General features: G+C 47.4%; 4 protein-coding genes across 5 annotated transcripts; 2 read left to right on the top strand and 2 right to left on the bottom strand.

The window, feature by feature from the left end:
• Positions 1-1,468: 1,468 nt before the first annotated feature.
• On the top strand, positions 1,469-7,161 carry LOC124641683 (protein Skeletor, isoforms B/C). Its single transcript, XM_047179850.1, has 9 exons — positions 1,469-1,728; positions 1,804-1,877; positions 2,277-2,425; positions 4,236-4,472; positions 4,560-4,667; positions 4,734-5,157; positions 5,896-6,203; positions 6,282-6,489; positions 6,557-7,161. The coding sequence occupies exons 1-9, from the start codon at positions 1,686-1,688 to the stop codon at positions 7,037-7,039; spliced, it is 2,034 nt and encodes a 677-aa protein (XP_047035806.1). The 5' UTR covers positions 1,469-1,685; the 3' UTR covers positions 7,040-7,161.
• Positions 7,162-8,020: 859 nt separating this feature from the next.
• LOC124641684 (protein fem-1 homolog A) lies at positions 8,021-13,875 on the bottom strand. Its single transcript, XM_047179851.1, has 3 exons — positions 13,448-13,875; positions 9,164-10,218; positions 8,021-8,847 (listed from the first exon to the last, which is right to left on the bottom strand). The coding sequence occupies exons 1-3, from the start codon at positions 13,600-13,602 to the stop codon at positions 8,093-8,095; spliced, it is 1,965 nt and encodes a 654-aa protein (XP_047035807.1). The 5' UTR covers positions 13,603-13,875; the 3' UTR covers positions 8,021-8,092.
• A 68-nt stretch (positions 13,876-13,943) lies between these two features.
• LOC124641685 lies at positions 13,944-18,217 on the top strand. The gene is made up of 4 exons (XM_047179852.1): positions 13,944-14,416; positions 15,866-16,303; positions 17,341-17,706; positions 17,812-18,217. Exons 1-4 carry the CDS (start codon positions 14,345-14,347, stop codon positions 17,860-17,862), a joined length of 927 nt encoding a protein of 308 aa, XP_047035808.1. The 5' UTR covers positions 13,944-14,344; the 3' UTR covers positions 17,863-18,217.
• On the bottom strand, positions 17,937-24,730 carry LOC124641686. 2 transcript variants are annotated; one of them, XM_047179855.1, is made up of 3 exons: positions 24,289-24,730; positions 22,623-23,098; positions 17,937-18,167 (listed from the first exon to the last, which is right to left on the bottom strand). In XM_047179855.1, exons 1-3 carry the CDS (start codon positions 24,409-24,411, stop codon positions 18,074-18,076), a joined length of 693 nt encoding a protein of 230 aa, XP_047035811.1. In that variant the 5' UTR covers positions 24,412-24,730; the 3' UTR covers positions 17,937-18,073. The 2 variants fall into 2 exon arrangements, with proteins under 2 accessions (XP_047035811.1, XP_047035809.1); XM_047179853.1 differs by having other exon boundaries at positions 22,623-23,110; positions 24,289-24,729.
• Positions 24,731-24,987: the final 257 nt, after the last annotated feature.

Genomic DNA, 24,987 nt, shown 5'->3' with positions numbered 1-24,987 from the left:
CGAAGCATTCCCATATTATCGAACTTGGCAGTCTTTCACATTTTTGTTTTGGGTGGGATTTCATTTATTTTTGTAAGGTTGTTTATTTTATTTTTTTCTTATGATGAGGTTAGTTAAAGGAATGTCTCATTTATACTATCTTTTAGATTTTTTAATATGCACTATGGTTCTTACAAAGAAATGAACTAGATTAACTAAATGGACTAGATTTACCAATTGACTGACATGACATGTTATCATATATTATGTTCGTGGATCAAAGTTACACATTCGTTATTTTCGAAAGTGATTCACACTTGGCCGTTTTCAGATTTTTATTTTACTTCTAACTACACTATTTTACTTCTAACTAAACTAAATACAAACCATTCGAAGATATATTATATAAATATAGATAAATTTAGTTCGTTTTAGTTCCTTAGGGGTATAAATTTACACCGGGTATAAAACACCTTCATTATTTTGAAACCGACTCACACTTGGCCATTTTCAGATTTTTCCCTTTACCTTGACATAAAGACCTACCTCCATGCCAAATTTCAAGTCAATACGACCATTGGAAGTGGTCTAGGTTTTTGATGAGTGAGTCAGTGAATCAGTCAGTCAGTGAGTGTATAGTAAAAATAGCGATTTTCTGACGTCAATATCTCAAGACCTACAATAGGTATATTAATGAAATTTTGTATTTTAGATAAGTGAGGGGGTCTCAATAGATACTAGAAATTTGATATGCGTAAATAAAATAGATTTTGAGTTACAGGGGGGTCGAATTTGGCCCGAAATGGTTCGTGTAATATAACCCACGGCCGGTGTGTCGCTTTTTTTGCTCGAACTTGGCGGACACACTGCCGTGTGTCTAGAACTATGTCTAAAATCGGCTGTAGCTTCTAAAGTACTGATAATTTGTTAGAGGTATTTTAGTACAAAATGTTCTGTTTAAAAAGGCCTTTCCAGTGATATATGATTCATTACTAGAGAAGGAATCTAAGAACTTGAAACTAACTATCGATAATATTATCTAAAATAAGCTCTAACTTCTGAAGTAGACCTTTCAAATGATGTATGACTCATTACTAGAGGGGGAGTAGACCAACATCCAAACATTTCGCCCATTCTCCTTTGGGAATCAAAAACAAGTCCCTTCGTCATAATCTTTTACCTTTTCATGTTATCTATTTACCATAAAGGCACACCTCTATAATTATGATTGTGTTTTCTATTTAATTTGGCACGTAAGTCAATAAAGGTTCACCATCCCTGCTCTAGAGGATAAAAATGGCTTTTGCGCTCAGATATCAAAGGGTAAAACTACTCTTTCCGAGATGGTGGGATGAAAAATATAATATGGTGCTCGAAAACAAAGCTTCAATAGCAAATAATTTTATTTTCTCATAGAGCAACTTCCATTGGATCACAAACGTCATTCGACGTAACAGTTCCAACGAGAACAAAAAGTGAAAGTTCCTTGTGATTGGCTGCGACGTAGTTAATGCGCTGTCCGACCAATGGCACGACAGCCTCGAACACTTAATGTTCTCTGACAACAAAACCAGTTCATTGATTTGTCAACTTACCGGAAGTTAATGCTATGCCAAATACTTTAAAATATGTTGTGAGTGTTGTGACCTTTAATATTAGTTAGAAAGTTTAACAAAGTCATAATTATTGTGTAAAGTGAGCATAAGATGTACAAAATATGTTTTCTGCTTCTTATAGCAGTGGCTAAAGGTAACTAATAAGCGAATATTCTTTGTTACTGCGAGTGTTAGAAAACTTTCTAAAAGTTTTGTTGGTGCGTTGCAGATTGCAGATCGCAGGACGAGGAGGGCCCGTACCGCGGCAAGTTCATCGGGAAACTCAACTCCTATCACCACCAGGTGCGTCACTGTGCACGGCGGCTTCTCACTGTGCACTGCTTGTCTACCTTTATTTTATTTATATACTTTCAACTATGATAATAAACACAGTATTCTATACTATACTCATATATTCTATACTATTATAATAAAGAATAACATTTTATTAGTTTGTACACTAAAGGCGCTTGAAAAATTCTTTCTGTCGAAATGCTACCCTCTTTACGAGGATATATTTTATCCCGGAACGGCTGTAGTTCCCACAGGATGCGGGGGAAACCTCCGGAAACCGGCTAGTAATCAGTAATCTACATAGTGCATCAAGAGCAGCACAAACAATTTGTTTTCCCATTCTTACTATAAGAACAGAATGACCCATATATTACTGAATTACATAGAGCAATTACTTTACTATCCTAGGTGTCAGGAGATGTGTATGCAGTAGATGACTTTACAATATTGCTGGTGAACTTCAACTATGATGGCACCGGGGACGACACGTTCTTCTGGGCAGGAGACGCTGGCCGGCCCGGCCCACAGGGCTTCATCGTGCCCAACGAGTATGGCAGGTCGGTCATTCAGCTTTCACAGTGAACACTTTCACTCTCTTCCTGCCAGTCTATCTGCAGCAGCTGAACATTTAAGGAAATAGCTAGTGTACATACAATTACTTTGAGATACACATAAAGTAAGAAACAAACTGACTGACTCGGGCTGAGTAGTTCACAGCAGTAGCCTGCAGTGGCGAGGCGTCCTTATAAGCCGATTCCCATCGGCTTCCCTTTCGAATTTCAAGAAAGAAGCATAGGTATAAGTTATAATATAGGTATAGGTATAATTAATATAATCATTTAAACCACACAATTTAAATATGTAGGTATAACAAAACGCCTACCACCGTAAAAAAAATTGTCTATAAATTACTTGAAACATTTTGCTCCTACTAAATAAGCCGCGGCTTCCTCCTCCATACAAAACTACGCTCGCGTGACGTCATCCACGCCGCGCCGCGCGATGTTCGCAAAATAAGGGCGAGCGGTAAGCCGGCTCACGGAGCGGCTTCCACCAATCAAAACTCGCGAGTGAACGAGAAAGAACGCGTCAAGAGTAGAGTAGCTATATCTGTCTACGCGCGAGTGACAGCGCTTTCTCAAATATGTAAACAAACAAATCAGACAAATTCACTCTCATTGTTCTTATTTTGTTTTAGATAATACCATTAACAATTTGTTCTTTGTATTACTTAATTGAATTTATTAGTGTGTGTATCATTTGGAAATAACATAGTTCGTGTGTGTGTTTTAGTTACATTATGTCAACATAGATGGCGTTGTGCATTTTTATGCAAATCCTGAATCGCGGTGTTAAGATTCTCCGCGATTTAATGACCCTATATAGTTAGGAATTTATTTATTTTTATGAATTCACAAAGGAATTCACCGAGTATATAATTTTGATAATTTTGATTTTGATTATATAATTGGCAGTATCATTACTCCCTACTAATTCTCGCGATCGCACTGTGTGACCTGGTACTCAGTACCAGTACAGTACTACAGTGTGTGTACCTAGTGAAAATAGAGATATCTACGTTGAAATGATGTATTTAGATACGTAGACAGTTGGCATCAGGTTTCTTTTTAATGTACCAGTGTACCTATAGCATTTATCGCATTAGACTGTTTTCCGATCCGACAGATTGTTTACTTTAGGAAGGAACTTATTTTTCAAGGTTAAGTTTTGAGAATAAAAACGTGTTATAAAACTCGGGCACGCCGCTCGGGTGAATTACCTACCAATATTACGTCTATATATTAAAATTACTAACGTCCTGACGGATAAATACCTACGGTAAATATCAATGGCTAACAGGCCGTTGTAAATTAAATACTTAAAATGTATTGTTTCTAGTGCCAAGTTTTCTCAGATTCTAGTACCTAGTTAATATACCTAACTAAAGATAATAAAGTTTTATAGATATTAATAATCTGCCGAATTCCTCGAGAAAACATGTTCAAACTATCAGTCTCTCGGTCAGTGCTAAAAGGTGGACTGAGAAATTACCTCCATTACCTCTCCCCCCCCCATCCCTGAGTACTCCCCCCCCCCAGTTTATTTTTTTGCTGCGGCTTCCCTATTTCATTAAACCACCCTTCGCCACTGGTAGCCTGCAGCCTTTTATTCATATATACATGATCTAGTTATAGAAGCAACATATAATAAATATAAGATTTTTAGCAAATCATCTTCTTTTAATAACATTTTTAGGTTTTCAGAACACTAAAGTCAAGTCATTTGTAGGTAACTGACAGTTTCTAGTTATATTCTTGTAATAGTGTTGAGGATTTGGACAAACATTAGCACATTGTACGATTGCAGGACGAACATCCTGGAGCGGTACTTCAACGCGGAGGTGCGGCTGGCGGTGCCCGAGGGCAAGCGCATCTCGCGCATCAAGTGGCTGGCCGTGTACGACATCGGCAGCCAGAACGCGTTCGGCGACGTGTACGTGCCGGACGAGTTCGAGGCGCCGGCCGAGCGCGCGGTCGGCCCGCTCGCCGGCTCGCCCGCCGTCTCCAGCAAGCCCGTGCGCTTCCTCGACGCCACCACCATCCTGTAACACGCCTTATGCCTCCACTAGCAACTGTGCAACCCAACCACGCGCCCAATCTTACACAACTAATGCCTTATCTCTTCGTTCAGAATTCCGGAGTTGCGATACGACGGCAGTGGCGAGGAGGTGTACTTCTGGACCGGAGTGGGCCCGCAGCCCTCGTCCAGAGGCGAGAAGATTCCCGACGAGTATGGCTAGTGAGTAAGGCAGTGCCACTGTTCCCCCCCCTGTGAGTGTGAGTGTACAGCGCGTGACTCCCGCAGCCTGGAGCCGCTGCGCGCGTACGCGGGCGAGGACGTGCGGCTGGCGCTGCCGGGCGGGCGCACGGTGTTCGACGTGAAGTGGGTGGCGCTGTGGGACAAGGCGCGGGCGCAGTCGCTGGGCGCGGTGCTGGTGCCCGACGCGCTCAACGTGCCGCCCGCGCCGCAGGCCGCGCTGCCCTACGCGTCGCCGCTGCCGCACTGCAAGCAGCTGCACCGCGACCTGCAGGTGTCGTGGGAGGTGTTCGGCAACCAGGTCACGGTGGAGCTGGCGGCGCAGATGGACGAGGACGAGTACATGGCGTTCGGCGTGTCGGGCAGCGCGGCGGGCTCGCGCATGCTGGGCGCCGACGTGGCGGTGGCGCAGTACAACGCGCAGCAGCAGCGCGGGCTCGCCACCGACTACAACATCACCGCGCTCGCGCCCGTACGTACCGCTACAAAGCCTTTATACACTTCTGCATTTTACATTTTTCATATTATTTAAAATCATGGTAAAAAAGTTAGAGGGGGAGGGACATTTTCTTAAAACTTTTTATTCAAAAAATCCAAATAATTGTTACAGTAGACCCCTATTCATTTTTAAATACCTATCCAATGGTGTATCACACGTCGGGTTTAAAGAAACAAAATAACTCCCAACTACGTGTAGGGGGGGTACCTAATAAAACATTACTTTCCACTATATTATTTCACCACTTTTTCCGTGTGATTTATATGTACACTTTTAAAATGTATTATAATTAATTTTGTATATCTAAAGTGTAAACACACTACCCACGGAAGACCTCTCGTGTGTACCGGTTTTTGCACCATTGTGCACTGTTCAGAAATAAAATGTAATTAATGTCTTTGACCCAAACGGAGTTTATGTCAAAACAATGATGTCATTACTGTTAAAATGTCACCAAAATAGACACGTCTGGACTATTTCATTTCCATTTTCATCCAATATAAACAAGCCATGACAATCGTCCCGCGATCTGACAAGTAACAGCCGCAAGATGTTGTCTCCGCGCGACGTGTTCACCGTCGAGAACGCGCTGCTGTGTCGCGCGCTGCACGTCACGTTCGCCTGGGCCCTCAGCGCCCGCGTGCTGCAGCGCGTCGCGTGCTGAGCGCGTGCTCACCGCGTGCTCACCGCGTGCTCACCGCGTGCCCGCAGTGCGTGCAGGTGCTGGGCGCGTGGCAGGGCGTGTGCCGCGACGACCGCGTGGGCGGCCTCGACTCCAACCAGGTGTTCAGCGCGCGGCGGGAGAACGGCCTCACCGTCGTGTCCTACCGCCGCACGCTGGCCGCGCAGGAGCCCATGGACCGCGACTGGCCCGTCGACCGCGAAGTGTTCGCCGTGTGGGCGCTGGGCCGCCTCGACCACGAGCGCGAGCCCGCCTTCCACCGCCTGTTCCCGCGCGCCGACGTGCGCCTGCACCTCGCGCGGGACCCGCCCACCAACGACTGCGTGCCCTTCGCCGTGTGAGTACCGCCCCGCCCCGCCACACCCCGCGACCTGCCCCACTCCCCGCCCCGCTCACCGATCAGTCGTGTGTGCAGCGCATCACGCGCGGCGCCGACGCCGTGGGAGGTGGCGGAGCTGTTCGACCCGGCGCTGCGCGTGTTCACGTTCCGGCTGGGCCCCGCGGGCGGCGCGCGGGGGCTGCCGGGCCGCCCGCTGCGCCACTCGCCGCCGCTCGCCTGGTACGTCAACGGCCAGCTGGCGCCCGACCTGCAGCTGCGCCGCGGCCTGCAGTATTCCTTCAAGGTGAGTGTGCTGGACCGCGGCGGTATCGTCACGGCTCGAGTATCGTGTAACTGTGGTCGTGCGGCAGGTGTACGGCGGCAACGACCCGCACTCGGCGACGGAGTACCACCCGCTGATCGTGACGGCGGAGCCGGTGGGCGGGCTGGAGCGGCTGGGCGAGGCGGCGCAGCGCAGCGCGCGCGTGCTGGCGGGCGTGCACACCACGCGCCGCGGCCGCCTGGCGCCCACGGCCGCCGGCCCGCTGTGCCGCGCGAGGCCTGCGCCCGGCGCCGACACGCGCCGCGACGCCGACTACGCCACGTTCCGCGCCTACAACCGCTCGCTGGTGTGGGACTGCCCCGCCGCGCCGCCCGCCGAGCTGCTGGTGGCGCCCAACAGCACGTGGCCGGACCGCGTGTACTACCACTCGTTCTCGCACGCGGGCATGGGCGGCCGCATCTACGTGGTGGACAAGCACCGGCGCAACATCGGCCGCACGAGCGCCGCGCCCCCCTCCCCCCTCGCGCCGCGCGTCGCCGCGCTGCTGGCGCTGCTGCTCGCGGCCTTGTGACTGCAATCGGACGAACTGACTCACTGAGGAAACAGTACCTCATATACGAACTGACGCTTGTACCAATTTTAGTGTACCAGTGTATTATTAAATAAATTAAATAAAAATGTATAAATTCAAAATGTATTTTTCAATATGGCAATAGTTGTGCAGGCGTTCGAATAATTTACGTACACATAAACTTATACTCCTGAATCAATCTAGAAGATAATCAACAAATTATACTTATATTATAAAGCTGAAGAGTCGGTTTGCTTGAACGCGCTAATTTCAGGAACTACTGGTCCGATTGGAAAAATCTTTCAGTGTTAGGCCCAGCGCACACCGCTAGAAGCGCGGCGGAGCGCAGCCAGTGTTGCCAATTCGGATTTTGGGAACTGCGTATACCAGATGAGAAAATTACGTAGAATTGATTAAAATTGCATATGCAAAGTCCGTAGATCTACGTTTATTTTTTTCGAGGTAAAATAATGGTCTTAGGATAAGTGAAACTGAGGAAAACGTTGAGGCCAGTCTATGATTTTAATTGTAAACATTTGTAAATATGATCAATAAAACCTTTTATGAATCGTTAAAAAATGTTATTTAGTATATAGGCTGTGGCTGCTATCTTCTTGGTATAAAAATAAATAAATATAGATTTATTGTGTATAGATTTATTTTTATTTATTTATTCGACTTACACGGCTTTAAAAGCCAATTACTTAATTGTAGAACTTAAATTTAAAATTTACAAATAATTAAGTACATCTTAAGAAATTACGTTGATTGGATTGAAGGTAGGTAGATCTACGTAAAAAGACGTAGAGTTGGCAACACCGGCAGCGGGCGCGCGAGCGGCTCATGCGAACTTATTCTGTTGTAGACCGTATGTCCGTATGTATAGATCTGAAGGTGTTGTGAACTTGCTGGAACATTATTTATTAAGTAATTTTTGAATCTGTGATGTTTTGTAATGGAGAGACTATTAAAAAGCTTGAGTATTCGATACGTAGTTTTATTATAATTTTGAGACTAATTTAGCATAAGATAGGTAGTAGCGTAGAGGCGCGCTCAGGCGCGGTGCAGGTCGAGGAAGTCGTGCAGCGTGCGCGGCAGCGCGGCGGCGGGCAGGCGGCGCCGGGCCCGCAGCAGCGCCCGCGCCGCCAGGCACGCCAGCGTCACGTGCTGCAGCACGCGCACGCGCGAGCCGCGGTTCAGCGCCACCAGCTCGGCCGGCGAGTCGCCGAAGCGGTTGGGCTGGTCCAGGTGCGCGCCGCCCGCCAGCAGCACGCGCACCAGCTCCGTGCTGAAGTTGTACGGGATGGCGGCCACGTGCAGCGGCGTGGAGCGCGCCTCGTTGCGCACGCGCACGTCCGCGCCGCACGCCAGCAGCAGCGCCACCACGCCCGCGTGCGGGAACACGGGCGCCGCGTCCGGCTCGTCCGCGAAGTACGTGGAGCGGATCACGTTGAGGCGCGACACGCACAGGTGCAGCAGCGTGTCGCGCGTGTGGGCGCTGCGCACGTCGGCCGCCACCAGCGCCCGCACGGCCGCGCCCACCTCCTCGCGCTCGCCGGCGCCCGCCCGCGCCTGCAGCAGGAACACCAGGTGCGTGACGCAGCGCAGCGCGCGGTCGAAGGTGTCGGCCTGCGCCTTGAACACGGGCCGCGCGTCCAGCAGGCGGCGGCAGGCGGGCAGCTCGGCGGCCAGCAGGCGGAACACGCGCAGCACGTCGCCGAACTGCGGCAGCCCGCGCGCGTGCTCCAGCCGCCCCGCGTGCGCGTCCAGCATCAGCCGCGTCAGCGCGCACGCCGTGTGGCACGTGTCTGCGGGGGGAGGACATTATCATTTAAGCGTACGTGAAACATCGTATTTCAAAATACATATATCAAATCATTAAAAAGTATATTGGAAGGTTAGTACGTCAAACACCCCGACCCCCTTTCCAATGCCTTCTTTTAAATAAACGTTTTTATCATTTTCTGTAATTAACCAATGAATCATATTGTCTGCAAATGATTTACGATTGCAATATGATTGTAGAGCAAACTAACTTCAATTCTAACTTATATAGTATTTATTTCAAATACTACTGGTAAGTCTAGTATGATAGTGAGGAGAGAAGTGGGCGAGTGCACTGACCGGCCGAGAGCAGCGAGTCCTTCTCGATGCGCAGCTGCAGCGCCCAGCTCCACAGGTCGATGCAGCGTTGGTAGCGGAAGGCGTCGGCGTAAGAGGCGCCGCGGTACATGAGGCGGAACACCGTGTCCTTGTGGTCGGGGCCCAGCACGCGCGCCACCACCAGCAGCGACTGCACGCGCAGCGCGTCCATGTCCGTGGCCGCCGCCTCCAGCTCCGCCGCGCTGCGCCACTCGCGGGCGCCGCCCAGCGCCGGCGCCGGCGCCCGCACGGGCCGCTTGGCCACGTAGGCGCCGCCGCCGTGCCGGATGGCCGTGGCGCGGCGCCACGCGCCCAGCGCCGCCGTCACGTCGTTGAACTCGTCCAGCTGCGTGCTGCCCAGCAGCTCGTAGGCGTCGGCCAGGCGCGCGGCGGGGTAGCGCACGCGGCCCGCCAGCAGACTCACCACCTGCGCCGCGCCCTTGAGGCAGGCGGTGCGCAGCGCGTCGTCGCCGGCGCGCGACGCCAGCAGCGGGTCGGCGCCGTGCTCCAGCAGCAGCCGCGCCGTCTCCACGCGGTGCTCCTGGATGGCGTAGTGCAGCACGGTCTTGAGCTGCGTGTCGCGCGCGTTGACGGCCGCGCCGTGCTCCAGCAGGAAGGCGCACAGCCGCGCCGACTGCACGCTGTTGATGAGGCACGTGCCGCCGTTGTGGTTGGGCCGGTGGATGTCGGCGCCGCGCGACACCAGGAAGCGCACCACGTCCAGGTGCGTCATGAAGCAGGCGGAGCGCACGGGCGTGGAGCCGGAGTCGGAGCCCGCGTTGACGTCGGCGCCGGCGTCGGCCAGCGCGCGCAGCACCTCGAGGCGGCCCGCCACGGCGGCGCACCACAGCGGCGTGACGGTGTGCACGGAGCGGTCGTCGGGCACCTCGTACACGCCGCGCTGCTCCAGGTCGGCGGCGCACACGTGCACCAGGTACTCCACGATCTCCACGTTGCCGCGCTTGCACGCCACGAACAGCGGCGCGCAGCCGTCCAGCTTGCGCCCGCACAGCGCCCGCCGCTCCGCCGGGCTCATCCTGCGCACGCACTGCCTACATCAGCATCGCTCATCTAGTACACACTACACTCAACTGCGATGCCATGTCGCATCGCAGGAACTTGTCCAAGAAACGTACAAAGATCAGTACAAACAAGGCATCAGCTAGGAGAAGATGAAAAAGAAAATCCCAATGTGCCAAAAGTATTTATATTTCAGTGTGTCAAAATGTATTTATGTGTGCAATAAAGTATAATATATATTTTTAATTATATTTGATATAAAGAAAATCCCTCATACAGCTCTCTATGAGAGAGAGCTGTCTTGCTGAGAAGTTTGTTCTTAGCAGCTTCTTATATATTTATTTATAAATTTTTGTACACACTCGTAATATGGAAATACCACAGGAAAGAGGGTGTGAGGTGTTTTTTTTAATTTTCTGCCCCTCCCTCCCCCTTGGTGAGATGTCGAGAGATTTGATTCCACCCTCTCCCCCCCCCCTTCAACATCTCACATGAAATCTCTTTCAGTACACCTGCTTCTTCTCGAAAGCCATAACACTAGGAAGTGGTGAAAGGGGGGTGTTTTGTTGTCCTATTGTGATATTGATGATAAAAAGTGCAAATCTAGTACCTCAAAGCCTACTTTAAAGACGACTTTGCCTAGCAGACTGACCGCCACTGTGGTTGATCTCATATGATATAATGAATGTAATTTTTTTATTATTTGCGAATGTGAACATAAATTTTATTTCTCCGAAAGAACATTTTGGTCCTCTTTGTCTGCCTCTCTGTCTGATCTGTCTGTCTTCAAACGAGATGACATATAAAAGTACTCTTGAAGAACACTTTATATCCTCACATTGCAGCTTAGTGCTGTTTCAAGTTTAGGCATTTTGTACTATTTGAAAAAAAAAACAAATATATGTCGGAGACTGTCAATAGTACGGACACTAAACGAGACGCAAGCGTGCCATCTGGTGGCATTTCCGCTGAAACAACATTTTGGCACGCTTGGCAGAGTCGTGGTGGTCAGCGTGGCGTTGGCGGAGCTCAGTCTTGGTCGAGTCGTTGTGCTGCGCACATCTCGAAACTGCCCTACGTCACGTTTAGTGTACCTAGTGTTGTGTTGTAGTACCGTTGTAGATCCATATTGTAGTGTGTAAAGGTTATTGTAACGTCTATCGAATGGTGAGGTTCTTCTAACCTAACAGACAGACATGTGTTGCTGGGGAGTTTGTTCCGCCACTTCTTCTTCCCAGCCAAAACACATAGGAAGTGGCGAAGGGCGGGTGTTTTGGGGGCTGTCTTTTGTTCTTAGTAATTTGAACAAACGTTTTTGAGTTTTGAGTTTTTTTGAGTTATCTCTTTGTACGATTACCCTAACTGATGTCGGACAATAGTGCCATTCTGATGTGTTCGCCCCTCCGACATATACTATAGTTCGGCCATTCAGAGAATGCGTTCCTGACACGTCGCGATTGAACTGACGACGTAACTTTGCAATGGCGTTGCAGTTACGATAAAAATATTTTTGCTGGTTGTTTACCGTTTTAACAATTGAGGAGCATTAAAACAACATTATTATATCAATAATCAATGAATGTTATTACGTCGTCAGTTCAATCGCGACGTGTCAGGAACGCATTCTCTGAATGGCCGAACTTATAACATCAACAATTTCTTTTTCACACATACACATGAAATTTTGTGAATAGGAATGTTTGTAAACCATGCAATGGCAGATCAATAACAGTGGCGTAGCTTGCCTTGTCGGGGCCCCGTATAAAAAATTGTTTGGAGGCCCTTATATGGCACTTTTTTTATAACCTCTTCCCTTTTCTGTTAACTTTTTCTTTTCTCAGCGCCGCTGGGATAATCTATTTTCCTTTCACTCATTTAATGCATATTTATATAAAGCGCGTAAATAAACAGTGCACTGCACTCCGTGCGGTGGCGGCGTAGCATCGGGTGGCACCCGCGGCGGACTAACTATTGAGCACCCAATAATCATGGATTAAAATTGTAAATAAAAGTACTTAAAAATCGTGTAGAAATCATTCGTGGTGGTTTTTGCTAGGTTTAATTTAACGTAAAGAAACCGGAAACGGGTCATTGCAAACTTATAAAGAGCTATTTTTGAAATTTGGGATATAACCACAAAAACCAAACCCAAACATGTTTTATAAAAACCGGCCAAGTGCGAGTCGGACTCGCGCATGAAGGGTTCCGTAGGTACCATTATTTATAAAACGGACAAAAAAATCATGCTTGTTGTATGGGAGCCCCCCAAAATATTTATTTAATTCTAGTTTTCAGTATTTGTTGTTATAGCGGCAACAGAAATACATCATCTGTGAAAATATCAACTCTCTAACTATACCCTAAAAATCAGTGTGAAATTTTTAAGTTTTGAGAAAAAAATAATTTAATAAAATATTCCATAAATAGTCCCATGAACGATGTTTTCGTAACAGCGCCTAAACAATCTTTAAAGCATTTTTTTCATATGAAGGTGTGAAAAAAAGAAATTAGAGAGTATGCCATATTATTTTTAACATTTTTATCTTTTTTTTGAGATTCGTCACATTGTTATAGGACGTGGGGCAATTTTGTATGGATTGCGATCCGTCTTCTTTGAATAGCATGCAGTGACTGGTAGTGAACCTAGGCTTTGCAGATTAGAATGGCACCCTCAGTGACTTGTCCCTTCTGCCCGTGCCATCCTGGTCGTGCAGATATGTGTCGACCGAGATGGCACCCCCCGAGACGTGGTATGTACCAGTGGCGGACCGCCCTCTCTCCCCCCTTATGCTGCTACTAACTCCGTGGTTATCCAATGTAAATTACAACAACGTACACGTAAATCGCGATATCGATGAAGGATTCCCCGCTGAGTTGAAGATGAAGTAAGTAAAACGGGGAAGTCCCGCAGCCCGCCATAACGATGTAGTGTTGTTAACTTTTGAACGCACGCTTAAGGCGGGAAAAAAAAAGAATTGCTTTTCAGAATTTTGATATTTGTAAAATAAAATAAATTAGGAAGTTTTTATTTTTTGTCCTTACACACTTTTGGGGCCCCCGTGGCCCGGGGGCCCCGTATAATTGATACGGCAGATACGGCGGTAGCTACGCCCCTGATCAATAACTAAGTTCTAGACTCTAGGCTGCATCATCAAAAACTTTTCTAAAACCCACAAAGCAATCGAGCCGGGAATGGGATGAGGTGAGTGCAGCTGCACAGCTAGGCAGCACTCGCAGTGCACGTACCTCTCGAGCGCCGTGCGCAGCTTGGCGGAGAGGCGCGCGCCGGGCGCCGAGTGGCGGCACTCCTGCATGAGCTCGTGGAACGTGGCGTCGTGCAGCTTGGCGACGTCCTGCTTGTCCTTGCCCGGCGCGCTGCTGCTGCTGCCCTCCTCCCACATCGCGCCCGACTCCGCCGCCTCCTCCGCCTCGGTACGCTCGATTGCGGCTCCTTCGAGCCCAACGGGGTTACTGCCCCGGACTATCACGCGTCGATCAAATTAATTAATTACTCTCCAACTACACAATACCAAGGGATGACGTTTGTTTTGTTTTTCTGCGCAAGAACAATAACTAGGAGTGACAGATAACTGTTTGACAGCAAAGTAGATCGATCGTGTTCTGAGCACTGATTTCGAGTCTTGGTCTTTTAGCTATGTACTAACTGAAGTCCATCAAATCGCCACTTTGTACTTGTTAAAAAATCAGCAATGTGTGTAATTTTCCTCAATGAACTGAAAACAAATCTGGCGAAGGGACAAACGAAAAAATAGTAATGTAAACTCAAGAATATCTTGGCTAACTTCCAATGAATAATTGTTAATTCATTGCCAACAGCGCCAACTTTATGAATGCTCTATTTTTGATCGTAATAATCTGAGTCTTCATTGTCCATGTCATTCTTATCATTATCTGATAAGGAATGTCAGATATTTGACGTTTCAAACGTCAAAGAGGACGAAATGACAGTTGTCTTTTGAGTTTTGTTGTGATTAATACAGTGTACATTTGTTTATACTGAGACTTATAAACAGGAATTGATCGAGAATCGAGTTGCCGGTTTCCGTTGCCCCACTGCGTGTGAAAAAGATAATTTGAAAATTTTGCTATTGTTTCACAGCAACGTAAATATCGCTTACAGTGATGATCATGAATGAGGAAGAGGACTGTGATGATCTGCCGCTGATAAAAGTCAACTCGTCTGCCAATGACTCGGTACCTATCGCGAATTTCCTTTAACTTGTGTGTTCAATTATTTCATCATAGTTTCGCCCGAATCTTTGTAGTGATTTATAGATATGAATAACATGATTATCAAGTCAGGTAAATCAAGTGAAGTCTGGTCTGGTAGCTCTTCAGAACTATCAATGTGCTTTGGCGGTTTACGAGTCATGGATTCGAGACACTCCAGTAATTAGAAAATTTTAAAAATTTTGGCAAAACTGCAAAAGCAGATATATTTAAAAAATCTGTTGATGCACAAATGCAAACGTTTCGATGGAATACAGAGATATTTCTCCCCTATATCAAAATTATATTCCTACCGCCTACACTCATATCATCATTCATCCTGCATTTTCCTGACTATGCTGGTGTTGGCTTCCACTTGAATAAAAAAAAGTTGAGTACCCATACTTGGAGCCTATCTCAGCTCATCAACTTAGTTACCTGAGCATCTGTTACACCTTGGTAAGACTTTTTGACTTTGGATTAGTCCCAGCCACTGCAGAGGATGTACAAAGGACAGCTTGACAGACTCAAAAAAAAAGACAGCTGTTAGTAATCTGTTAGTTTCTCAGTTGCTTACATATTTATTGTTTATTATATTTTTTTATTTATATTTAGGAAACAAACAGTCACATAGAAAAAACTTGAACAGGTTAGATTCGTGGTTGTCAAACTGCAGTTTGACGTTAAAGTGGATTTCTTTAATTAATAGTCAAATACTACATATACCTATACTACCGATAGGTACTTAAGGCATAATCATGAACAAAATCAAAATCCAACTTTGTGTTTGAATCCGGAGACGATTACTAACGATACGATACAAGCATTTATATGAATAGTATGGACTACCTACTATAGATAAGTATGCCAAAGCTCTTGAAACGCCTATGCATATACTGCGGCCCGGGCCCTGGTGCTCACATTGTTGTGTGGCCCTTGGCCAGTAAAGTGTGACATACACAAAGGGTTACATAGTTTCACAAAGGCTTAAAGTTCCATAACTTATTAATTAAACAAAATACGGCAAAGAAGTAGGTACATAAATCATGTGGGTATTAGAAAAAATATTTTAACAAATTAGTGTAGGTGTATATCATACTTACATTCCGTCTAGTACAAAAATTCACAAGTATAGAAAGGTTTCTTTTTCTTAACTAGAGTATTATAATAGTTGATTGCGCAATTTAATTTTGAAAATTGCCAAACGGTGGTTAAATAAATCTATTTCATTAAATTTCTCGTTATAAGAGCTTATGATATGTCTGAAGAAATTATTACACTACATTCACCTGTAACTTTTTCCTTGGCGTTCACTAAGTATTATAGTGTAATATGAAAGTATATACCTATAGTACAAAAATCTACGCAATAGCTTTACCGCGGCAGTCCCCGAGTGCCACACGTCTTTTTTATTTGAAATTGTAATGTTGTTAGGGTTCATTCACGATGCCTTCGGCGGAGGAGTTAGCATCCCAGCGCGCTCGCGAGCTGGAGTGCGAGCGGCAGCTGCAGGAGCTGCGCGAGCGCGACGCCGAGCGGCCCGCGGCGCTGCGCCACAGCGACTCCAGCGGCTCCGAAAGCGAGCTGCTGGCGGCCGCCGCCACCGCGCTCAGTCTGCGCGCGCGGCCGCCGCCCGCCGCCGCGCCCGCGCTGTGGGCCGCACTCGCGCCGCGCCTGCCGCCCGCCGCGCGCCGCCTGCCTGCGCGCCGCCTGCCGCGCCTGGCGCAGGCACTGTGTGCGGCGCCGCCGGCGGAGGACGTGCTGAGCTGCGCGGCGCTGCTGCTGGTGGTGGCGGCGGCGGCGACGCGGGAGGCGCCGCGGGCCGCACGCGCGCTGCACGCGCTGCTGGACGACCGCGCCACCCCCGACCAGGTAAAGCTGGATTTGGACTGCGATATTGACGAAAACCTAGCCAGTTCAACTTTTCACAAAAAATCAAATTAAATTAAATAGACTTCTAATAACTCAAAAAGGCGCATCGGTTTAGCAGTCAGTGTTTAGAGGATGCAGCTATGTTTATCTCGACACCGACTTCTTCATAGACTGGAATGTATGTTATGAAACATACACCTGGGGCCCGATTCTCCTAATTTTACTTAAGCAACATACGATTCACATTCGACTGCGATCCGATCCCGACTCGATTACGATTGAAGCGTAAGTATGTGGCATTCCGCTATTTTTTCTTTGAAATAAACGTTTTTATCCTTCTCTGTCATTCAATAATGAATCATTTTGTCCGCAAATGATTTACGATTGCAATATGATTGTAGAGCAAACTACCGTATACCTAGACCAATCGCAAACCAATCGAATGTCGTTGGAATACCATTGGTAGCATTGGTAGCACTATATTAGTAGCAGAATGCCCGATATGGTTAAAACTGCTATTGCGATCATATTGCGATTCGATTTCTATTCGATTTTGATATTATTAACTTAGGAGAATCGGGCCCCGGGGTGTTAAGTTTCTACGTTATGCATACCAACAACCTTGAAAACAGTTGGCGAAACTCTTGAAACAAAAAAATATGTTCAAATTGGTTGCTAAACTGCGGTGAATACGCGGACAAACATATCAAAATACAAACATTCCCATTAAGGAACTCTCGTCTGGCTAGACATACGTCACTGAGCTTTGTGCATATATGTATTTAATTTAAAAAGAAATATATTATGATAAAATATTTAGTTTATCTGCAATATAACCAAGCATATATTTTGTGCTTTTGTATTATATTATCTATTTGTGAACAGTGCTGTGGACTAGAATATTGTTAACTTTTATATTTTTATTTCAGTACTGTATACTGTATATTCAAGCTTTACTGTTCCTAACTAAAAAAATAAAATAAAAATCTAGGGTTGTCGGAAAGTCAGTTAAAATATTTATAACGAATATTTGTTAGATATCGGAGTTAGTCGGTGTGGTGCTAGCGTCGTTCCCGTGCCCTCGCACGCGGCTGCAGCTGAGCGACGCGCTGCGCAGCGGCGGCGCGGGCGGCGCCGACCGCGCGGCCGCCGCGCTCGCGGGCGCCGCGCTGCTGGAGCTGGTGGGGGGCGAGGCGGGGGGCGGGGCGGACGTGGCGCGGCTGGCGCGCGCGGCGGCGGCGTGGCGCGCGGAGGGCGCGGAGGCGCGCGTGGCGGCGCTGGCGCTGGCGGGGCGGGTGCTGGCGGCGCAGGCGGCGCCGCCCGACGCGCGGGAGCGGCTGCTGGCGCACCTGGCGCCGCCGCCCGCCGCCGGCGCCGACGCGCAGCGACCTGACCGACTCAAGGTAAACGACCATACCAGGGTCTGGCCACGAGTGAGCGAATGAGAGAAAAGCTATGCTAAGTGTACGACGACAGATCCCATTTTAATGCAATTCTTTTCGTTTAAGGTGTTGGTGGGTGCTTCCAAATTGCGACTGCTATTCTGCACTGAGCAGTGATGTCATCGTTAATTAATTATGTAAGCGGAGAAAGAACATACGAAAACGATTGATAGGGAAGAAAACGCCAAAAGTTAAAGTTAAATATTATAATTATGTATAAGCATTAATTTGTTAGTATCAAACTTAGGTTTCTATAAAAATGAGATTTATCAAGCTTAGGTGTTTACAAAAAAGACGGATCGCGGCAGCTGCGGTGTGGCGCATAACGTCACGCGTGCGGCAGCTCCAGCCCCAGCTGCGCCACGCCCAGCGTCAGCGCCGCGCCCAGCACCGGCCGCTGCGTCGTACTGCGCACCTGCCATCTGCACACACACAGCATCACGCTCTTCAATAAATACTCGCCAACTGATCATTTTCACTCTTCTTATTTTCAAACTTAACCCAAGTCAACCCGAAATAATAATAATAATCTTCCACGCCGATTTCGGCAACGGCGACCACTTCGACCCTAATGGCGTGCGTGTGCTCTCATGTGGCTGGAGTATCCAATTTTGTGCGTGAAAGTCCGCGCACACTGCGGACATGTCAGGGTACCAGCCACAAAGTTGTAGTTGATAGCTACAGGTGGTCGAACTTTCAACTCATCTCGTTTGGCATCCAACTCAGAAAGCCGGCGTGCTTCAAAGTCTAAGACTTTGGCTTTAACGCGGCTTCTCCAGTCTCTGCGGTTGGATGCCAGATTCTCCCACTGAGACGGGTCAATGGAACAGCTTTTCATGTGGCGCTTCAGCACATCCTTGTATCGCAGCAGCTGTCCGCCACGTTTCCGCTTGCCCTCCTGCAACTCGGAGTAGAGGATGCGCTTGGCCACTCTAGTATCCGGCATGCGCAGTACATGCCCGCACCAAAGAAGCTGTCTCCTCATGAGGTGTGCTTCAATGCCACCTACATTGGCTTCCCTCAACACTTCTGTGTTACGCACACGATCAAACCAACGGATATTTAATATTTTGCGCAGACATTTGAGGTGGAAGCGGTCTAGTTGCTTGATGTGGTCGTCGGTACGGTGTCCATGTTTCCGCTGAGTAGAGTATACAAGGCAACACAACTGCCATATACACAGAGACCTTTGTGGATATCTTTAGGTCATGGGAGCTGAAGACCTTCTTGTCGAATTTGCCGAAAGCAGCGGCTGCAGCACCAATTCTGCTATTGATTTCGGCGTCAAGGTCGCACTTTGATGTTATAGTGCTCCCCAAATATCGAAATTGATCGACCTGTTTCAGCACATCTTCACCAAGCATAATGGCCAGTTCTTGACGTCCGTGATTGTCTAAAGACATCACTTCTGTCTTTTTGATGCTGATTTTTAGACCAAATGAACAGCACTGCTTGTGAAGGTTCGTGACTAGCTGTTGCAGGACTTCAGGGGATTCAGCTACGAAACAGAGGTCATCTGCATACATAATGTCCTGTATATGTGCATAGGACACCTTTGTGGTCGCCTTGAGTCTATTCAGGTTGAAAAGTTTGCCGTCAGTCCGATAACGAATACGAACTCCTTCAAGAGAAGAAGTCAATACTTCCCGGACTACAACTGCGAAATATAATGCAAACAATGTGGAAGCCAGGACACAACCTTGCTTCCCTCCACAGGTGACGGAGAAGAAGCTCGATTGGTCATCTTCAACCGCTACACAACATTGCATGTCATCATGCAGGAGTCGCAGGAGTCTTATGAACTTCTCTGTACACCCCAACTTTCTCAGTACCTTCCAGAGGGCCTCGCGAGGGACGCAGTCAAAGGCTTTTTCCACATCAATAAAGCAGAGATACAAGTGCTGTCCCTCCTCTCTACTTTTTTCCTTGAGTTGACGCACTGCGAATATTGCCTCACAAGTTCCTCTGTCTGGTCTGAAACCAAATTGGGTTTCCGGCAGAATCTTTTCAGAGAGGTTCCTGAGGCGGTTTAGAAGTACTCTGGCGAAGACTTTTCCAGAGACAGAGAGCAGTGAAATACCGCGGTAAGAACAACATTCCGACCGGTCGCCTTTGTTCTTATTGAGAGCCCTGACGCGTGATAACTTAAAAGTTTCAGGAACTTGTTCTTTCTCCCACATAAGGACAAACATTTCCCAGACGCGCGAATGCAGTTCCTCGCCGCCGTACTTCAGAAGTTCACCTGGTATAAGGTCTAGGCCAACCGCACGCTGATTTTGCTGTTATTTGATGGCACAAAGCACCTCATGTTTAGACAAGGCATCATCTAATTCTTCTGCTATTTGAAGTTGAGGCAAACTGTCTATGTAGTGTAGATCGGCTGTTCGATCTACATTAAGTAGATTATTGAAGTGTTCTGCCCAACGATCCAACACTTAATTTTTGCTTTTCAGCAGACTTACCATCCAGCGCCTTTAGTGGTACCTTTATGAAGTTGGAGGTACCCAGGAGATTGCGAATTTCGCTATAGAAATCACCGAGCTGATTACTATCAGCAAGCCACTGGATGTATTGAGGCTTGTCTTGCCACCATTTATCTTTAGTGTGTCTCGTGAGTTTACGCAACTCACGGTCACTCTCTCTTATAAGTGCGCTGTTATTACTGCGCTTGAGAAGTTCTCGGTGTTTGGCAATAGCTTTAGAAAGAACTTCGTCGTTCTCATCAAACCAGTCTTGCTTGTGTTTATTTTTTAGACCTATGGTGTTAATGGCTACGTCAAGAATGGACGACGATAAAGCGTTCCAGTCTGCATCAATATCACCGGTATTTTGATGAGAGTGTATATCACATGCCAGCGTTTCAGCGTATTTGCTTCGGGGTCCCGGATGTTTGAGTTTCTCAATGTTTATGTTCTGAGGCTTTTTCCTGCTAGCCCTGAATGGTCGCCGAAGGCAAAGACGCAGTTTGGTGACAATTAGTCTATGGTCCGTCCAGCAATGAGCACCGCGCATAACACGAGTGACTAGGACCTGAGAGATGTCTCGCTGCCTCGTGATGGCATAGTCAATGAGGTGCCAGTGCTTAGATCGTGGATGCATCCACGTAGTTTTGTGCTTAGCAGCAAGGCGAAACATGGTGTTTGTGATTGCAAGTTGGAATTGAGCACATAGACAAAGCAGCAACTGGCCAGTAGAGTTGATGTTGCCTACCCCATGTCTACCCAAAACTTTAGGCCACGCTTCATAATCTCGACCAACTCTAGCATTGAAGTCCCCTAACAAGAGAATCTTTTCTCTGTTCGGTATTTTATGGAGACATTGTGTAAGTTCTTCATAAAATTTATCCTTGATGTCGTCAGAACTACCTAACGTCGGTGCATAGACACTGATAACATTAAGGAAATTGTCACCGTCTAAGTGAAGGCGCAATGTGGTTATACAGTCCGAGATGTGGATTGGACATTCTTGAAGTGTCTTCACAAGATTATTCTTGATCACATCACAAAACCAACTCCCGACCTTCTTGGTTCTGTTGCAGCAGTGCCCTTCCAGTAGAAAGTGTAGCCACCGCCATGCTCGACTAGCTCGCTCTCATCGGCAAGGTGGGTTTCGCTTACAGCAGCTATATCAATGTTGTAGCGGCGGAGTTCTCGAGCAACTATGGCTGTTTTTCGTTCTGGGCAGGCGTTTGTCTCGCGGTCGAGAAGGGTGCGAACATTCCATGCACCAAAAGTCAGTAAAGGTGTTTTAAGTTTATTACTATTGTTGCGTCGACCACGAATAAAAAGATGCGGAAGCAGCCGTGGTTACTGCTATCCAAAGAGTGTTTGGGGTGAGCATTTTTTTAGGGCACCTTTTCTAGGCTGAGCAAGGAAAGCAGTGCTCCCCTAAAAAGGGCTGCTTTGTCGCTTTGGGTGCTGCCGGATTCCCTCTGTCCCCCCAGCTCAAAGAGAAAACGACCACGGCGTGTACTCACACCCCCAGAGCCGCTAGTGTGCAGGTCTCAGACAAAGCTCAGGTTGCATCAGCCCGAACCTCTCTACCTCAACCTATCGCCACTAGTCTTCGCCAAATCGGGGTCCATTATACGGAAGCAGAGTCGTGGTGGCTTAGTGGGTAAATGACCAACCTCAAGTATGGGGGCACGGGTTCGATCCCAAGTCAGGCAAGTACCAATGCAACTTTTCTAAGTTTGTATGTACTTTCTAAGTATATCTTAGACACCATTGACTGTGTTTCGGATGGCACGTTAAACAGTAGGTCCCGGCTGTCAGTGAACATCCTTGGCAGTCGTTACGGGTAGTCAGAAGCCAGAAAGTCTGACACCAGTCTAACCAAGGGGTATCGGGTTGAGAGTTAGATGTTAGATGTTAGATGCAGCAGTTTGACATACGATAACACGATCCCTATCGCTGCCTCTAGGCCTTCTTGCGATGCCTCGGTGTCTTGCCACCAGTGGTGGTCTGCTATTTAGCCAAGACACAATTTCGGGGGATTTCCGATCAGGCTTGGGAGATGTTGTTACCAAGCCCCCTTCTATAGGTTTAGCCCACGAGCCAACGTGGTTACCGGGGTGTGGCCGCTGCGAACCCGAAATACAAATATAATTACACTAGCGATTTTCGGTCTCACTCGCGTCCCCTGGGGACTACTGCCCATACCCAGATAAAATATTGCCCTTTTACTCAGGGATTGTTAAGTTCTAGGTTCCCAAAGAGTTTTTGAAATCGGCTCAATAGTTATGAAGATTTTCGGCTGCTATCACACAAGTAGTTATGGGGTGGAGCGAGCACGCAGAGAATACGTTGCTAATACGCAGGGATCAAGCCGCGACGACGTAACGAATTGGTTTCAGTAGAGTCAGTAAGTAGCGTCACCCGTCGGCGTGCAGCAGCTCGCGCGCGCCGCCCTGCAGCTCGCTGGCGCACGTCTCCAGCGACTCCAGCCCCTCCGCCGCCGCCCAGCGCCGCGCCGCCCACAGCAGCGCCGCGCCCACGCCGCGCCGCCGCCACGCGCGCGCCACGCCCAGCGCCTGCACCCAGCCGCTGCGCCGCGGGCCCCAGCACTCCGCCACGCTCAGCGACCCCACCAGCGCGCCGCCCGCGCCGCACTCCGTCTCCGCCTGCCGCACGCGCACGTGCCCGGGCGGCGCGCTGCACAGCGGGCCGCGGTACTCGGCCACGAAGCCGCACAGCTCGGCGCGCATGCGCTGGTGGTGCGCGGCGGCGCTGGCGCGGTGCGCGAGGCACGCGGCCAGCGCGGCGGCGGCGGCGGCGGCGGGCAGCACGAGCGCGCAGGCCGCCAGCGACGCGCCCGCGAAGATGAACAGCACGGCGCCGCACAGCACGCACACCTGCAGCGTCAACTGTACACACACATATTGGAAGAAACTTTCCTTTATAATTTAGAAACTACCTAATGCTGATAACAGATAAGAGGCATGATATATTAGGATTTGTAGTAATATCTCAATTGATTAGTCAATAATGTGTGGATCTACATTTTCCAAACTATTTATACAATGTCTCAAAAACCTAAAGGCTTACAAATATAAGCTATCTGTCCATGCAAACAAGTTCTCCCCCCATTTGTTGGGTGATTTTTTTTGTTGGAACAACATTTCCCTAGCAGGAAGATTCTCTGTTCTTTTTATTCCAAAATTACAAGGCAAATTATGTTTTGGCACACACAGACAGCAGATGAGGCAAGATCCACTCATATCTCACTTGGAACTCTTCTATTCCATACACAAAGCCTAGCAAATATGAAAAGTTTCTGAAGTTTCTCTACAGATGCAGCACTATGCGTATTCTGTCATAAAAACCAATCAAACACTTAAAAATTACTTTTAAAGATGATTAAGTATTGGATTTTATTTAATGCAGTAATATTTCGTTTTCTATGTATATGACTATAACCATAGATATAGGATAATAGATAGATTAGCAAACAAGTGATTTTCAGAAGCCAAAAATGTAATAAATCAGTTGAGTGACTTATCATGTGTGAGTAAATGTGCTGTTTTCCTCAACTTAATCATATTCTATGAGTTTCTTCATTTTGATCATACAACATAAAAAAACATCTTTAGCTACACACCTCTTAGGGTTGTCTTTCTGATCGCCAGATAACTGTTATTTAAAGAATAAGATTGACGTTGTAACAGCTTTTGTATATTTAATGAGTAAGTGGTGATGAGTAAGATCTCGTCAGAGACCTTAATGTGAACTATCCCACATTTTGGTAAACAAATTAATATATTTAGCTTCTATTTAATTTTGCCACTAAGACAACCCACTGACTGCATTTTCACCGAGTAGGTATTCAATATAAACTCGAACATTGCTAATTTATCATGCGTTCATATCATATGTAGTGAAATCGTGGGTCGCCTAATCTATGATTTTAACATAATCCAACAGAAACTAATAGCACATATTATGGTTTGGCACTCTTATGAGTTTCGATAAAGCAATCATATATTACTTGGTAAGTTTCAGTAGTTTTGGAGTTAATACAAACAATATTGTTAGCCCTATATACCTCTTGGAAAAAAAACATGAGGAATGCGTCAAAATCATATTCAGTGATGCAAGCGCGCACGAGCTCAGCGCGCGCCGACAGGTCCCGCGGCGTCGCCGCCCGCACCACCACCTCGCACAGCATGCTGCGCCACTGCCCTGCTGCCCACTGCCAGCCTTAATCCTTATCTCACTAAATATATACTGCTATTGCTTATACCATTGATAAACTCTTTGTGTCAACTAGCATTTAAATTAACATTCTTTTAGTAAGTAAGTATACGGGGTCACTAACTCATTCTGTGGACAAAAACAAACTATAATGAGAATGAGCCGATTATTCAAGTCCCGATTTAAAAACAATAATAATCCTATTTGATCCTATTTCAAGTACGATGTTTTGCCGTGGCCTTAGGTACTGAAAGTTGACTTTATTTAACTTTGACAGTTGACATTGACAATTGTTTTTTTTTTATTTGTTCAAAGCGCAGATTAAAGCTTTCGACCATACCGCCTAGGTGTTGTTTATTTATTTCATAACTTTATTTTTAAAAATGCGTTCTGTGTGTGCAGTTTAGCGCTGTGGGCGTGCTCAACCTCATTCTGCATGGCCGTGAGCCGCGTCAGCGGGTTTACGAAAGTTAAAAATGATGTCATTAACGCAACCCCGGGTGAAATTATGTAATACCCAATAATAATGGCGTCCACGGCCGATTTCGGC

This window comes from Helicoverpa zea, chromosome 23 (assembly GCF_022581195.2).
Source record: "Helicoverpa zea isolate HzStark_Cry1AcR chromosome 23, ilHelZeax1.1, whole genome shotgun sequence".
NCBI lineage: Eukaryota > Metazoa > Arthropoda > Insecta > Lepidoptera > Noctuidae > Helicoverpa > Helicoverpa zea.
Note: the sequence above shows the minus strand (reverse complement) of the source record. Positions and strands in the feature narration are given on the sequence as shown.

Excerpts from the sequence above, each read along its gene's own strand:
- LOC124641683 (XM_047179850.1), top strand. The coding sequence starts at position 1,686 with ATGTACAAAATATGTTTTCTGCTTCTTATAGCAGTGGCTAAAG. Across the intron at positions 2,426-4,235 it reads GTGCCCAACGAGTATGGCAG|GACGAACATCCTGGAGCGGT; the intron begins GTCGGTCATTCA and ends GTACGATTGCAG. Across the intron at positions 4,668-4,733 it reads ATTCCCGACGAGTATGGCTA|CCTGGAGCCGCTGCGCGCGT; the intron begins GTGAGTAAGGCA and ends TGACTCCCGCAG.
- LOC124641686 (XM_047179853.1), bottom strand. The coding sequence starts at position 24,411 with ATGCTGTGCGAGGTGGTGGTGCGGGCGGCGACGCCGCGGGACCTGTCG. Across the intron at positions 23,111-24,288 it reads TCATGTTTTTTTTCCAAGAG|TTGACGCTGCAGGTGTGCGT; the intron begins GTATATAGGGCT and ends GTGTGTGTACAG. Across the intron at positions 18,168-22,622 it reads GAGCTGCTGCACGCCGACGG|ATGGCAGGTGCGCAGTACGA; the intron begins GTGACGCTACTT and ends GTGTGTGTGCAG.
- LOC124641684 (XM_047179851.1), bottom strand. The coding sequence starts at position 13,602 with ATGTGGGAGGAGGGCAGCAGCAGCAGCGCGCCGGGCAAGGACAAGCAG. Across the intron at positions 10,219-13,447 it reads CTGCGCACGGCGCTCGAGAG|GATGAGCCCGGCGGAGCGGC; the intron begins GTACGTGCACTG and ends GTGCGTGCGCAG. Across the intron at positions 8,848-9,163 it reads GGACTCGCTGCTCTCGGCCG|ACACGTGCCACACGGCGTGC; the intron begins GTCAGTGCACTC and ends CTCCCCCCGCAG.
- LOC124641685 (XM_047179852.1), top strand. The coding sequence starts at position 14,345 with ATGATCATGAATGAGGAAGAGGACTGTGATGATCTGCCGCTGATAAAA. Across the intron at positions 16,304-17,340 it reads ACCGCGCCACCCCCGACCAG|ATATCGGAGTTAGTCGGTGT; the intron begins GTAAAGCTGGAT and ends AATATTTGTTAG. Across the intron at positions 17,707-17,811 it reads AGCGACCTGACCGACTCAAG|GTGTTGGTGGGTGCTTCCAA; the intron begins GTAAACGACCAT and ends TTTTCGTTTAAG.